At 31.2% G+C, this 17096-nt stretch overlaps 1 protein-coding gene across 3 annotated transcripts in view; it reads right to left on the minus strand.

The window, feature by feature from the left end:
• LOC129979068 (alkylglycerol monooxygenase-like) overlaps positions 1–17096 on the minus strand; it is a 105399-nt gene that overhangs the window by 20866 nt on the left and 67437 nt on the right. For all 3 annotated transcript variants that reach the window (XM_056090687.1, XM_056090686.1, XM_056090685.1), the window contains exons 2-4: positions 8844–8971; positions 6761–6912; positions 3724–3827 (exon numbers count right to left, since the gene is read on the minus strand). In XM_056090687.1, the coding sequence (XP_055946662.1) occupies positions 3724–3827; positions 6761–6912; positions 8844–8857 (270 nt within the window). In that variant the 5' untranslated portion in view covers positions 8858–8971. The remainder of the gene's footprint in view (positions 1–3723; positions 3828–6760; positions 6913–8843; positions 8972–17096) is intronic.

Here is a 17096-nt window from a genome sequence, read left to right on the forward strand (position 1 = left end):
GAAACATGGATTATCACTGAAAGAAAATTTTGTATCCGTAACGACTGATGGAGCAACAATTATGAAAAAAGTTGGAAAGTTGATTGGTGCAAATCAGCAGTTGTGCTATACACATGGAATTCAATTAGGAGTAATAGATGTGTTATACCGAAAAAATAAAGAACAGAAGAATCCAAATACTGGGGATGTAGAAACTTCGGATTCCAACTTTAAAAAGAGTAAGAGTGAGAGTGATATTGACAATGAAGATAATGACAATGTAATTGTTGAAGAAGATATTGCTAATGAGGATAAAATATTAACCTATCAAGAATTGCTTCCTATAAAGTTCGAAAAGTTGTTAAGATATTTAAACGTTCCCCTATAAAAAGGATCTATTACTTAAATATATACTAACTGAAAATAAAGCAGAATATATGTTAATATTAGATTCTAATACACGTTGGAACAATTTACTCCTAATGATGGAATGATTTTTGAAACTGAGAAATCCAATCCAAAAAGCAATAATCGACTTAAACCTGTAAATTAATATTTTAGATTGGGAATTCGACTTAATATCCAGAACTGTATCAGCTCTACTTCCAATAAAACTGACTATTGAGGCATTATGTCGGAGAGATTCTAATTTATTAACAGCTAATGCAACAATAAATTTCATGTTGCAGTCACTGAAAGAACAGCACACATCACTATCTGAAGAATTATATATTACATTGAAAAATCGCACAGAAGAAAGGCGTACCGAAACAGAAAATGTCTTATGGCATTTACATTATTATAGTGATTTTAAAAATGAAAATGAAAAAGAAGAAAAGAAAATAACCAATTCAAATCTGATTAAGTTTAGAGCAAAGTTTCTTAAAAGTTTTTACCCACAGCCCTATCCACATTCAGAAGAATTCGGTTCAATTATCGAAGATTATGACGTCACTACTGTCGATAGTGACAAGGAATTGTCTCTTGAACAAAAATTAGAATTAGCAATAAATAAATAAAATTTCAACGAACCAAAATACAATACAGAAATCAGCTATATCCAAAACCATCCGACGAGAAATCGATTTATTTGAAGATGAGGGATTTAGAGGTAAATACTTTGAAAAAGTATATTGCGCATTGCTAACGGTACCACCAACTAGCTTAGATGCCGAAAGAGCATTTTCGACAACTGGTAATTTTTACACAAAATTACTTTTCAGGCTTAATGACAGTACAATCGATGCATTATGTTTTTTAAGATCACATTTCAAAAAGTTGTAACAGTACCCCAGACTGAATAGTGATATTTACACTTTTTTGTGATTTAAATAAATAAGATGTTTCTTTACTTTTTTGTGATTATATACTGTTATAAGTTATAAGTTATTTTTTGTGATATTTGCACTCTCTAACAAAACTGGCAAATAAAACAAAGAAACACCTGTATTTTCTTTCTTTTTCTAAAATTTCTAAAACCGGTATCCCGGTATTAAGATTTAAAAAATACCGAATACCGGTATTGAACTTTTGGTCCGGTATTGCAATCCCTAGTCGTGACCCAGCACTGGTGAATTGAGGAGAAGTCGGAAGCGACAGAGCAGAGTAGAGTGAACCAGAGTCGTCGTCGTGAATTGGAGTCGTGGACCAGTGGAGTCGAATAGTAGTCGGAAGCGACGGTGAAGAACTCGTCTTACAGGGACTAGCGGAGCAGCGACGGAGTAGAGCTGCTGTGTATACTGTTGTATGTTGCTGTTTGTATGCTGCACGTCTCGGCTGAAGATAATCGTCTTTTGTGCAGTATATAGTTGTCGTCTTTGTGCTGTCCTGTGTGTCTTCGTGTAAATAAACGTCGTTGTTTTATTTTCTACTGCCGCCTAGTGATTGAGTGTTCCCCACACCATATCACTTCCACTATCCAAACGAACCCCGAGAAATTTCGTAACAATATATTAGATAAATATTATATAAATAATTAATTATAAATATAATAATTTAACAATTTTTACATAAATATAATAATTGTCATTGAATAAACACGTCATAAGCAAAATATACTTTTTCCATGTGGGGTATACTTGTCAAAAACAGTTATCTGGCTAAAAACTTGAATATTTAAAAATCGCGAAATATTATTTCGGTAGTGTAATAATAAATTTTGAAATACCAAACACTAAATATCTTGTATGATTATTTTCTATTCATCAACAGAATGTCAGAAATGTTACAGTGACTAGAATCAGTACTACGCGTTATAATATCAAAAAGAAACATATTGATTATTGAGTTAAGGAAATTAAAATCTTACAACTTCCATAGCTATGACGAATTTTTGATGAAAAAGAATGATTACTATTCATTTCGTTCCCCCCCCCCACAAAAAAAACTTCATTTAACATGAAATTCTATTTATAAATTCATTGTAGTTTGAAATATTTTAATTGAAACAATATAAAAAGATAATATCGCATTTCTTTTCATAAATATCTCCAATTTTTAATATTTGCTTTAATTATTTTCTGCAAACGCGCAATTAGTGCTTTAATAAATCCTATGAAAATCAAATCTATCCTCGAAATTCTGGAGGAAATCTTGATGATTTTTATTTTATACTAATAAAATGGAAAACTTCTAAGAATCTTTGCTATGCAAGTAATACACATTTAATAATTTACTTTACCGAATACTTAATGTCTTTCTGAAAGAATTTGTCTTAACTTCAACCGAGCAATTCTTGTAGGCAAGACCGGAGTTTAACCCCCTGCTTGCTCAATTTTCAAAAATCGCCGACAAAGGTCTTGCGCCATGTTTTGCGAAATGTTCAAAAGCGAGGGAACAGATGTCCAATCATAGCGCATAATAAAGGCGAAAAATAATAGGTTTGCCAGTCTGGAGATTGCCAGCTTTGGTGCTTTATCGCAACTTGGCGAAGAAACGCTCCTTGTATATATAAAAATTTATTTATTTCGTTTACCTCAGAAGCGGTTCAACCGATTTTGATAAAATTTTATAATTAGATAAGGTTTTGCTTTTTAAGTTTATCTACATTGAGGCCTTTCGTGAAAAAACGAGATCTTACCCTAAAAAATAAACCCATTTTTTTTTAATAATGAACTATTAGAATATTCAACTTCCTCTGAGAAGTATGCAGGGGAAGTGCAGTAGAGTGGTCAGAACTATTTGAATGACGTGTGTGTAAAGGGTCCTCGGTTCGAGTTACGCTTTATATTTTTACTTATGTTTTTATACTTAACATTCTTGTTTTTTAACTTTACCCATATAGATGTCTTTCCTGAAAAAACTCATATACACACAAAAAAAGCCTTTTTTATAACTAAATATTAATGCCTTTTTCTATCTGCTCTCATGCTGACAATGCCATATAGCGTCATCTCCGACCCGATTTCACCACGATAAAACTGAGTATAAGTTCAAAAATATAAGTAATGATAGGTAAACTGTAAAATGAATACTGTAATATAGCTGACTGTTTCGAATAACATGTTAAATTCATGATTATTCATATGTAAGTAAAATTGGAAAATATTCATAAGTAATTAGTTGTGATTTGTATCTATATATTTTCTCTAAAAAAACACACACACAATTTTACAAAAAAAAATTAAGATAAATGTTCCTTTATCAATGGGATAGAATGATATTAAAATGTTGGCATATCTTTATTTAATAAAGCACGTTTCTTCCATTCAGAGTACTTGCTTATATGCTCTGCTGCCCACTTACCCAATGAATTGGCAGCAAAAATATGTGATTTCTCATTGGCGACGTAAACATCATGTCTTCGGGTGTGTGATGAGTTTCGTGGATGGCCCACAGTATGTTCACCTCTGTATTAAAAAAAATCAAAGTTACATAAAGTAGAATATTTGAAGAAGAAATTCGATTAATATATAAATATAGCGTCAAATGATTCAAACAGTTTACTGGATAATTTAAACAGAGGAAATTTTTTTGAGTGGTTTAAACACTATTCTTATGAATATTTTCTTATCATTCTACATTACTGTTTCTTTCTATTGAATTTCATCTGGAAACATTGATGTGTTATTTTAATTTTAAAAAATGTTTACAATTCACAACATGAATATTTTCAAATTATTTAATACCAAAATCTTAGTTTATTGACCCATTTAAAAGATAATACAGGCGTCTTAATAGCTAAAAAATAAACAAACTGTAAAAGGACAAAAAATTGGAGTTTCTTTTATTGCTCAAAGGGGTACGGGCACACTATCTATATATTGTGTATGAGAAAATCCTTCATTTTATAAAAGAAAATAAAGAAACTAATGCTATAAAGAGATGATATTACACTTTACACCACTACATCTCATGATAATATCACCCTTGATCATTTCTGGATGGATGAGATGGAAAATGACGCAATGATGTGCAAGTAAGTAAGTCAACCATCTAACTCTCCGACCCGCCCGAAGGCACACGGATTTAAACCATAAAACTGAATGACCGGACCGCCGCAACAGCAACATTGGCGGGAATTGTGGTTGAGTCCTAAGGGCCGTCATCGGCCACGGTACAACCCTCCCCGAAGGAAGTACGTCCCGTCATCGATGGGAGGAGCCAGATCTACCACCTATTAGTGTACCCTCCAGGGTGGCGAGATCCAACCACCATGCCGGAAGCATCTCATCCTCATTTCGAGGTGCCCCCCCGGGGGGTTTGTGCAAGTAAGTAAAAATGAAGTGATTTGAAGTAAACAATGTGATGATTTTCTTTCAGTGGTTTAGTGACTAGGACGGTGGCTTTAGGGGCATATCGAGCAATGGAATAATTGGCCGGTTTACGCCTCTTTTAAAGGTCAAATAAGATTAAGAAACGAAAAAATAATACATGTTCAGGGCTCTATTTATCCTTATTTGCTTAAGCAATTAATTGCGGAATTTCTTCTTAAAAACTCTTTACGCAGTGCGAAATCAAAATCAAGTGATGATCTGTATACACGTCGAAAGCATTACAAATGTCTGCATTATAAATTTTGCGAAAAAATCATAGTATAGTAAAGAGAATAAAATTTCTTTCTTATTGAATAAAATAATTAGCAAATCATTGTTGGGAAAAAAAGGTAGAGTTACTGAAAATTTAAAAATTGTCAAACATTAAAATGTAAATATTAATGGATGAAGTTGTTGGTACAAATTTGGGCTAAAGTTTTTTGAAGAGATATGTAGGTTTTGCAGGTGTATTGGATCGACGAATGTTAATGTTCGACAGTTGTTAAAAAAATCCAAGAAGTGTTTAGCGATTGTTCACACGAACCAGAAATTACGAAGGGTCTTCCTAGTTCGCGAATTTTATTTATCTTGTTGCAATCGTTATCGGGAAATAATACCCTATATACAAAGAAAGTACTGGGAAATCTCGATATACAAATATGGGGAAAACCCGATAATTTGGGAAAAATAATCATCTCATTTTGTATAAAGCAATACATTCTACGGGAAATAACTTTTATACCAGAGAATATAACCTAATTTTTAAAAAAAATTATAGCAGGTTTATTTGTATTAGAAAAAAATATACCACTAATTGACATTTGTATTACTAAAATTTTGAGTTTTTTTATATAGAAGGGTAGTTTTTTATTTTGCACCACGTGTATACAATCGGTCGCTTCAAAATTAAAAATTTTGATTGATGTGTATGTGTATACATGTTATAACGCAGTTTACATGTTATAACGCAGTTAACAGGTTAAAGTAATAAAGGCTAAGGGTAAAATAGTAATATTATGCCCTGAGCATTACTTAGGGGCACCTCAGCTATGAGGATCAGAAGCTTTCGTTGTGGTGGTTGATTCTCGCCACTTGGTGGGTACATAAATAGGTGGGAGAACTGACTCCTCCCATACATGACGGGATGTACTTCCTTCGGGAAGGGTTGTACTGTGGCCGGTAATGGCGCTTAGGATTCATCCTCAATGCTGCCGCGGCGGTCTAGTCATTCAGATTTATTCATGTGCCTCAAGGATTTTCGGAGTAGTCAACTTGTAATTATCCTCACTAAAGCAATGTTTTTTTTTTTTTTTTTTTTTTTTTTTCGTTTTTATATATGTGAGTAAAAAAATAGTGCGAGGAAATGCTTACAATTATTTGAAAGATGTTTTTTTTAATGGGATTATTTTTACTGTATACGAGTTCTGAAATTTGCAACAAAATTACTACTTTTTTTCACTCTTTGTAAGTTGTGACATTCATGCAAGAAAAAGAATAAACATAAAGTAATCAACTGAGATTGAAATACATACAGAATTATAAAGAGTTGCTAAAAGACTGAAAGACAAATCGATATTCTTTCTATAAAATGAATGATATTAACATCGCTGTATACAAAATGCGACTAAGGCAATTAAGCCAGATGAAAGCACAGACTTAAAATAATATCATAAGTAGCCAGCTTAAAATAATATCATAAGTACGATGTTTCGGATTAGAAGTTCTAAGCTGCTTATTTTTTATTTTTGTAAGCTTATTCTTTTGAATTTCAAAGAAAAGTTTTTCGCATGCTTTTTATTATGTTAAATTAAAATAAAGTCATCTAAAAATTATCATTTGCAAATATTTTGATGTCATTTAGATATTGAAAGAATATTTGAAAATTTGTGATTAATTTGCTCCCTATTTGATATTTAAAACTCAAGTAGGATGAAAACATTATAAATTTAGTAAAAAACGTATTTGACTTTCTATTCTTGCTTTCATCATACTAAAACACTAAATAAGAAAGACTTAAAAATATGTACGGTGTATCATTCTATGCATCCAGTAATAACAGAAATCTGTTATGAACCAGCAGGCAATCCATGTCCACGGCGAATCCCACGGGAGTTCTATTAATCGGTAGTTTTTGTAAATCCAAGCATACACCCATACCTCGGCTCCTTTGAACGGAATCCTGAAAGAATAAATTACTTAAGATTATTACATACTTTATTTAACTCGAGTTTCAAGGTCTTATAGATGGAGATTTTTGTAATGAATTTTTCATTTATTTCCTGGTTTATTATAGTAATGAAATTTTGCGTGCATATATATTTTCAATCATAAAACATTATTTTGTATGGGTTACATAACTCTACTTCTTCTCTTTTGATACAACAGATGGCGTTACCTTATTAACATCAGGGTATATTTCCCATGATCCTTCTTGGGGGTCATTATTAGATTGTATTCGTAGTGAGAATCATGTATTTTCGTGTACATGTTTGTTTTGTCTCGTGAAATATGGAACTTAAGAAAATAATTAAATAACTCTTCCTGAAACTCGTCTATTATTTTCATCTCTTATAATGAAGTTATAAAGAGTCTCGTCCCTCTAAAATTTTAATTATATCAAAATTTAAATTTTCTCTTTTTATTTTGTATAATTGTTCATAAAAAGGAAACTGCTTTTTATAGATAAATCACAGATATTATAAAATAATATCTGTGATTTACAATTCTTTTTCACAATTCTAAGTTTAGATAACGAGTAATGTTAATTCCAAGAGGCAGGAACGACATATATTCACGTTTACGTAATTATAAATATGAAACTAATAACTTAGTAGGTGCTAACTGACAATACATAAATAACAAAACTAAATGCTATGAAGTCTATTCATGTGACAGCACAGACAAGTGACATGCGCAGCAACAACAAACGCTATTATGCAAGTCACTTGCAGCACGTACTACCGTGTGCTTTTCTTTTAAAAAAAGTGCAATAGGTTTTCAAATTAATTGGCCGCGAATTCTTTAACGTACGTCATGTTATTATGAATGGATTCCAGAAATACATTTTTACATTGTTTATATATTCCAAACGACCAAAGAAACTTTAGTGCAGAAGGGTATCCATGGAATGTTGAAAATAATGTCGTTTCATTAATCACTATTATAGAAGCTATCATCCAATAAAGACTATTTTAAGATCTAAAATATACGTTTGTCAATGGTTCACCCCAATAGCTTTCATTGCAGGAAATAATTGGAACATCGAACATTTCTGTGAGAATTGCATTTGTTTGGAACAACCTATGTGTATCGAAAAAAAAAATATATGACTGAATATATATGTTATGATGATGAATTAAATTCCTAATTTTTATCTTAATTTAGCCCATACTTATTTTCTGATCCAGTTCCATTTTTTATTTAAATACTTTTAACAAGCGCTCTAGAAAACTGCTGAATTTCGCAGGTTCATATATTCCAAGTGAAGGAATGAAAATTCTTAATGCTCTCCACATTCTTTCTTCCGTTTCCTTTCCTAAGACTACACGTATCAAAGAATTCCGTATCAAAATTTCATAGTAAAACCACCGAAGGGAAAAATTTCAGTCTATTTTGCTCTTGTGTCGCGATGTAGACTGATGTATTTCTTACCGCTTATTCTTTGTACGTAAATTATGCCTCCCTTAGTAAAATAAATCAAAGTTTTAAATTTTAAAAAGTTCTTATAATCGGCCACGCAATTGCACAAATGTTTTTACACACACACACACATATATATATGCATGTATGTATCCTTATGTGAATGTTTTTTGAAAAGTATTCTAATATTTTTTTTTATATTTACAGTTCTGTAACGCGAAGAAAATGGTACACAACACCATTGCTTTCGTTATTAAAAATTATTTTTTACATAAGAATATACCAAGTGTCAGAAAGCGGTATTACACTCTAATCCTAGAAATTTTGAAAATTTGTACAACCGAAAAATATGAATCAATTATTCATATTTTTCGGTTCAAAACTCATCAAATTAAGATTAAATATTTATATTTTTATAACAGAATGAATGGTTTTACTTTTTTATAATTAATAACTTACAGTTTAACTTACTTGGAAAATTCCATTAGAAAACCATGGAAAGTATTGGATATTGTATCTGACAATCTCCATAATGGCTTTTTCTGGTAAAACCGGATAACCTGTTCAAGTAAAACTGTCACAAGAAAGAAAGGAGCTACCTAGAAACGAAACAAAAAATATTTCGTTCAAAAATCCGAAAATATCGGTACAATGAACGAAAAACCGAATTGTACAGTAAATTTTTAGACCTAAGCGATTAGAACTAGTTTATTTTAATAAGAAAACACACTTTGTACATATTGGTGTTAATATTAGAGCACATAAAAAGCGCATTTATTTGATCGCGATTTTCAGAATTACTACCTTACAGTGTGTATTTTTTATTATTTATTTAATTTGTACTCTTAGCATGAATTGCAAAGAAAACTCTCGTCACTCATTTTGCTCTTGCATAAGACTTGTTAGCATAAAAAGATTGTTACATTTTTAAAAGTTATGGCAAAATAACGTCAAAATTTAATTAATTAATTAAAATTTCAAAAATATATTTGGAAGATAAATGAATGGGCCAAATTTAGTAACTCTGGGTCAATTAGTCTGATCTACAGGACGCCAGCAGAAACACATTGATCTTTATTACAAATGCAGAGAAGTAAAAAAAATGACTTTAAAGGCAGATTAAAAATATCACTTGCTAATAAATTTAAGAAATTTATTATTTTTATTTTATTCTATTGTATAGGCAATTAAAACAGCATCACAATATTTTTTTTTTGACATGACGTTACTAGAATAGATATCGTTTATTTTGTAATTCCTCTTCTATTATAATATGACCACTCACTCTAAATCAACTTTCTATATTGACTTTGGCGAATGAGGTTGACTTCTGATTGGCTGAGAAGTTACGCACGTCTCTCCCTGATATCGAGTATAGCATCGAATACATTTTTAAGGTTCTAAAATTAACTAATGAATAATTTAAAGTAATTAATCCTTAAAATAATTTTAATCATATTTGTATTTGATAAAGAAATGCTTATTAATAACTTTCTTCATTGATAAATTTCATTTTTTTTCTTTCCTTTTTCGTTTAGATAGGTTAAGCTACCTGCGGTTGGTAAAATAAAATGAAGCAGTGATGAATGAATAAATAAAGAGTGTATTACAAAGGAATGAGTGTTATTTTAGATCATAAATATTTAAAAATTTGTCACAGGTGTCATTTTTAATTAATCTTACCTAAAAAAAAGAAAGAGAAATTATGAAATCATAAAAATATTTTGGCTTTAGATTCTGACAAATTTTTACTTTTCAGACCTCTGTGAGCTCAGATAACGCATTTCTTTTCGATACTGCTTCGTTCAGTGATGGCTGGATGGTCAGCTGTACACAAGAAGTCCAGTTCTCGCTTTGAACACAATAACTCAAAAATGCACGGAGCTAGATGGTATGTTTTCTTGGCTCTCAAATTTGTAGATTTCTATAAAAATGTGGACGAAATCCGTCAAAGAGAAGTCTGTCTAATCTGTCTATCCGCAACAGCTATATGATCACAATAACTCAAAAACGCAAACAGCTATATGAATGGAATTTGGTATACAGATTTATCATCAAAATTTTAGATGTATATTAACTTTTGAGCTGAATATGCTAAAGGAACCAACAGTTCATTTTGTATTCGCCTATCTGTGAGCGCATCAACTAAAAAAAAAAGGCAACAAATTATATAAAGAAAATCTGCTATGTTTATGACTAAAATGATGAATCCGTGCGAAATTTTGGATCTAATCGGTAAAAAAGAAGTCATTGAAAACATGTATTCACTTTTTTCATTATGTTACGAAACACATACATCACGATCGTCATATCGTTCATCAGCGAGGAATACTCATGCTTGTGAACTATCATGATTGATTTTTGAATCTTTGCTGCTTACTTCCCTATACTATTCCACCCCCATTATAAGTATATCGGGTGAAGAGAACGTTATGGATTGGCTAATACTTCTTTGGGATTTTCTTATTTTTTTTATGCAAGAATTTACAGTAATCCAGCAATGACCAACCCTCTCCCCCCCCCCTATAATTCTATACAGATGATTGGATAGCATTAAGAGTAAAACAAGTCACAACATAATTAATTTCAGTAATCTATACTTATAATAAAGCTCAATGTGTGTGTGTGTGTGTGTGTGTGTGTGTGTATGTGTGTGTGTGTGTGTGTGTGTGTTGGCGCTCTACAGGCCAGACCGTTTGACATACAGCTACCAAATTTGATACATGTATACCTTGGAGGTTGGGAATGTGCACCTGGGGTTTCTTTTTTCGAATTTTTAATTAGAATTTTAATTATTAATTAAAAACTAACTTTCCCGCCAAAAAAATCTTCCATTATCCCCAGCGCCAAACGAGAAAGGCTTCAGTTTTTTCTTTTCTCCCAACAGTAATGAGGCTAGGGTTAAAATTTTTCGGCGGATTATTTCAATCGGTTCTGTTTATTTTCTTAATGTTTGATGCATTTAAAATTAAACATTGTTAATGAATCAATCTTTCAGATTCATTCTGAAGTAATTTTGAATTAAAATAAAACAGAATAAAGGAAATTAAAAATTTCTAATCCGCATAGCGTTACCCGAACTGGCGTAGAAAAAATCACGTATTTGCGTTACGTAACCGGCGAAGAAAATTCACGCATGCGCATTCTGTTCTGATTGTTGCCATGACAACGTTATCAATGGATGATTTAAATTATTTTTGGGTTAGTTGCATGCTTTTGTAAGTAAATTGTATTTATGTTAGTTATATATTTTTTGTATATGCTTATAGTTTTAAGTACATCGTTTTTTAAGTAGTTTTTTAAAAACCTGTTTTCAACCGTTTATTTTAAACGATTCGTTTTATTTTCTTAGTGTTTGATGCATTTAAATTTAAACATTGTTAATTATTCGATCTGCTCATAATGAATCTAAGAAAATTTTGTTGACCAACTCTTGAGATATTACATAAATTAAAAAAGATATTATTTAGTGCCCATAAAGTTTAAACGCTGAGTGACTCTATTTTCAGTAATCAGATTATAAAAAAATGCTTTGTTTCAGTAAAAAATATTATTATATTAATTGAAGATAAATCTTTTCCACTTTAATTTAAAGCCTAAATTCTACGGGTGCTAACAGAAAATGAGAGAGATACATATTACGTTATGACTGAAGGCCTTTATAATATTATGAATGAATTATATGATAATCAAAATTTGAAGTTTTAAAATATTTTGATGAAGAAGCTATTAAAGTAGAAATTGCATAAAATATTTAATTATTAAAATTTTAACGAACATTAAGATTATCGAACTGGCTGGTCGCCAAAGGCGACTAGTACTTATAATAAAGATCAATGTGTGTGTGTGTGTGTGTGTGTGTGTTGGCGCTCTACAGGCCAGGTCATTTGACATACAGCTACCAAATTTGATACATGTATACCTTAGAGGTCGGGGATGTGCACCTGGGGTCCCTTTTTTTGAAATTTTAATTAGAATTTTAATTATTAATTAAAAACTAACTTTCCCGCTAAAAAAATCTTCCATTTTCCCCACCGCTAACTTTTCAGCCAAAATAATCTTCCATTTTCCCCAACGCCAAATGATTTAGGCTTTAGTTCTTTTTTTCTCCCAACAGGCTAGGGTTAAGATTTTTCGGCGGATTATTTCAAACGATTCTGTTTATTTTCTTAATGTTTTATGCATTTAAAATTAAACATTGTTAATTAATCCATGTTTCAGATTCATTCTGAAGTACTTTTGAATTAAAATAACACAGAATAAAGGAAATTAAAACTGTATAATCTGCATAGCGTTACCCCAACTGGAGTAGAAAAATTCACGCATTTGCGTTAACGTAAAAGGCGAAGAAAATTCACGCATGCGCACTGTGTTCTGATTGTTGGCATGGCAAACATTATCAACGGACGATTTAAATTACTTTTAGGTTAGTTGTATGCTTTTGTAAGTAAATTGTATTTATGTTAGTTATATATTTTTTGTATATGCTTATAGTTTTAAGTACATCGTTTTTTAAGTAGTTTTTTTAAACCTCTTTTCGACCGATTATTTTAAACGATTCATTTTATTTTCTTAGTGTTTGATGCATTTAAAATGAAACATTGTTAATGAATCGATCCGTTCATGATGAATCTGAGAAAATTTTGTTGACAAATTCTTGATATATTATATAAATTAAGAAAGATATTCTTTAGTGCCCATAAAGTTTAAACGCTCAGTGACTCTATTATCAGTAATCATATTATTAAAAAAATGCTTTGTTTCAGTAAAAAATATTATTATATTAACTAGCCGCCTTTGGCGACCAGCCGGTTCGCCAATCTTAATGTTCGTTTAAATTTTAATAATTAAATAGGTTTAACCGGAGTTTAACCCCCTTCTTCGCCAAGTTGCGATAACGCACCAAAGCTGGCAATCTTTATTATGCACTATAATTGAACATCTGCTTCTTTGCTTTTGAACATTTCGCAAGGCCGTTGTTTGCGATTTTTAAAAATTTCGCCAAGCAGGGGATAAAACTTCGGTCGTACCATTAAACATTTTACGCAATTCCAACTTTAATAGATTCTTCAGCAAAATATTTTAAAACTTCAAATTTTGATAGTCATATAATTCACTCATAATATTATAAAGGCCTTCAGTTATTGCGTGATATATATCTCTCTAATTTTCTGTTACCCCTCGTAGAAATTATGCTTTAAATTACAGTGTAAATGATTAATCTGCAATTAATATAATATTTTTTACTGAAACAAAGCATTTTTTTTAATAATATGATTACTGATAATAGAGTCACTGCGCGTTTAAACTTTATGGTCACTAAAGAATATCTTTCTTAATTTATGTAATATCTCAAGAATTTGTCAACAAAAATTTCTCAGATTCATCATGAACAGATCGATTCATTAACAATGTTTAATTTTAAATGCATCAAACACTAAGAAAATAAAATGAATCGTTTAAAATAATCGGTCGAAAACAGGTTTAAAAAAATCTACTTAAAAAACGATGTACTTAAAACTATAAGCATATACAAAAAATATATAACTAACATAAATACATTTTACTTACAAAAGCATGCAACTAACCTAAAAATAATTTAAATCGTCCGTTGGTTGTCATGCCAACAATCAGAACAATGCGCATGCGTGGATTTTCTTCGCCAGTTACGTCAACGCAAATGCGTAAATTTTTCTACGCCAGTTGGGGTAACGCTATGCAGATTAGACATTTTTAATTTCCTTTATTCTGTGTTATTTTAATTCAAAAGTACTTCAGAATGAATGTGAAACATGGATTAATTAACAATGTTTAATTTTAAATGCATAAAACATTAAGAAAATAAACAGAATCGTTTGAAATAATCCGTCGAAAAATGTTAACCCTAGCCTAATTACTGTTGGGAGAAAAAAACAACTGATGCCTTACTTATTTGGCGATGGGGAAAATGGAAGATTTTTTTGGCGGAAAAGTTGGCGTTGGGAAAAATGAAAGATTTTTTTGGCGGGAAAGTTAGTTTTTAATTAATAATGGACTACCCCTAACATTTAGGGGGATGAAAAATAGATGTTGGCCGATTCTCATAGATACCGGATAAGCACAAAAAATTTCATCAAAATCGGTCAAGCCGTTACGGAGGAGTATGGCAACGAAAACTGTGACACGAGAATTTTATATATTAGATTGCAGATTAATCCTTTACATTTTAATTTAAAGCATAAATTCTATGAGGGGTAACAGAAAATTAGAGAGATACATATCACGTTATGACTGAAGGCCTTTATAATATTATGAGTGAATTATATGACTATCAAAATTTGAAGTTTTAAAATATTTTGCTGAAGAATCTATTAAAGTTGGAATTGCATAAAATATTTAATTATTAAAATTTTAACGAACATTAAGATTGGCGAACCGGCTGGTCGCCAAAGGCGGCTAGTCTTACATAAACATAAAAAATAGGTTTAAATTATACAGTATTCGGTTCGCGACAATCCGGCCTAGTTTTCTTTTATCGTAATTCAGTGAGGAAGGCAAGGCATTGCAGAAGCGGTCATCTATTAAGAACTTTTTCGAAAACTAAAAACTGTAAGTTTTGACTCTTATACTCTTATCTTAGGGTTATCTTTTCATATCTGTGTATCATTTATCAGTGAAAAATAAAATCAGCTTGAGTCAATTTTTTTAAGAATCGGGTCTACGACTTACTTTAACGTTTTGCTTAGGTTTCCAGTATTTAAGTTAAGCAGAATTTATGTTAAAATATGATCACTTTATATCCTTTAATTTACCTATTTTCTAATAAATTCTTGAAACGTCCAATGCAGTATATAAACTTATATACTGACTACCATTACAGCGAACTGGTAGTTTATATATGCTACTAATATCAGTCTTCTACTATTTTAACTCGTCACGTTACTGTCAATTGCTTCTATGATTCACCAGCCCGCGGCCGCGTTTTCATTCTATGTGGCTTGAAATAAATGGAGAGCTTAGCACTCAATAAGAAGTGAGAAAGTACGTAATACGTTTGGTATAAAAACCTTGTCTTCTGGTTTTGGCATGCAAAGAAATGAATTCATAGAATTCCGGTTTATTCGGCTCTTTTATTATCCGTTCTACCCTTCCGCCACATTAGGCCGGGTACTCGCAAGTGTACTGTATTTAATATATATTTTCTATAGTGTAATCTTTTATTAATCTATATAATTTCTATATTTACTATAGTAATTAGGTAGATTTTGCAGTATTTTGGCAATAAATATAGGTTTTATGTTTAAAATGTGTTTTTCTAGATTAATTTCAATTTATCAAGCAGTCCTTTCATTTGACATAAACCGGATTACTAAGATTGTACTGTATTTATTAGTTATTTATTATTCGCATGAGCCTTACTTTCAGATGTTTTATTGAGTGTCGCTGGTTTTCTGTCCTATTTTCTTAGCACAATAGTTAAAAATTTAAAAATAACCGGAAATAACAGTGAAACAAAAGGCAATTTTCTCGTGCAAAACGCATTAGTAAGTCTTATTTCATAATAATCAGATATCTTTTTCTAATTTGTTTAAAAATAACTCTTTAGAAGTATAATTATTCAAAGTAGCTTTCTTTCATGATTGAGTTCCATTTTTCCCCTCTTCTAGATCACAATCTTTTACAATAATATTCTCTTTTGCAGTCCTAGTCCGTGGGAGGTAGAAGAGATTATATAGATATCATTAGCATCAGACGAAACGCCATTTGCTTCATTGAAGTACTATCGTATGCAGCGTTGTTAAATTCAGTCATCCCAGGACGAAACGAATTTAAAGCAAATCAACCATCACTATCCGAAAATCTGATAAACTGTTTCTAAAAAAAAACCTGTTTGTGATAGAAGGATATAGAAAAAGAAACAGAGTGAATAACATTTTTAGACTCGTAAATGTTGTTATAAGGAATTACACAGTTTTTGGTTGTTCCTATGTTCTCTTGATCATTATCTACAGTAGGCAGTTTTAAACAACTTTTACGAATTCCGTTTTTATTTTACGTCTATGTCCAATTTTTTCATATATCAACATGAAAAAAAAAATATGAATTCTTTTAACAAGACATCTTTTTAGTCTAGGAAAAGTTATATAGAAATTTTTTGTATAAATGTTTATACGTCTTTATTATAATACAGTAACTCCAAATCTTTCTTAGGCGACGGTGACCTGATTACCTCGAGGCTTTAGGGTCTTAAGGTTCGAATCCGATTCCACCGGAGAGCCTATGTGGGAATTGACCAGATGCGCGTCAAATCTACGAGAATCAAATATGCTTCGGCTGGTGTGGTGTGAAAGTATGGAAAGGAGGTACTAGCTCAGATGTGGTCATCTGATCGCGTTTTAAAATTGTGAGACTCGTTCCAACATAGGCCTGGTGTTGCTTTAAAATGAGATGTTAACAAAAATGAACTTAACCAAATATTTCGAATATAGATGCTTAATTATGTAACCTAAAACTGAATCAGGATAACCAGTGGGAGTGGTCCTCGTAAAACCTTTCAGCATATTCTTTCATAAATATATTATTCCTCCCCCTCCGTATAAAATTATGATCTTTGGATAAGGTCACGAATTCCTTCCATGGCATTGGCGAATATCAGCTGCAAAATATTTATCTTCGGTGTGAATCTTGCATTTTTAAGGAATCTGCCGAGTAATGTTTGAAGATTACTTTCTGGAATGTAGTTAA

This window comes from Argiope bruennichi, chromosome 1, assembly GCF_947563725.1.
Source record: "Argiope bruennichi chromosome 1, qqArgBrue1.1, whole genome shotgun sequence".
In the NCBI taxonomy this organism is placed as follows: Eukaryota; Metazoa; Arthropoda; class Arachnida; order Araneae; family Araneidae; genus Argiope; species Argiope bruennichi.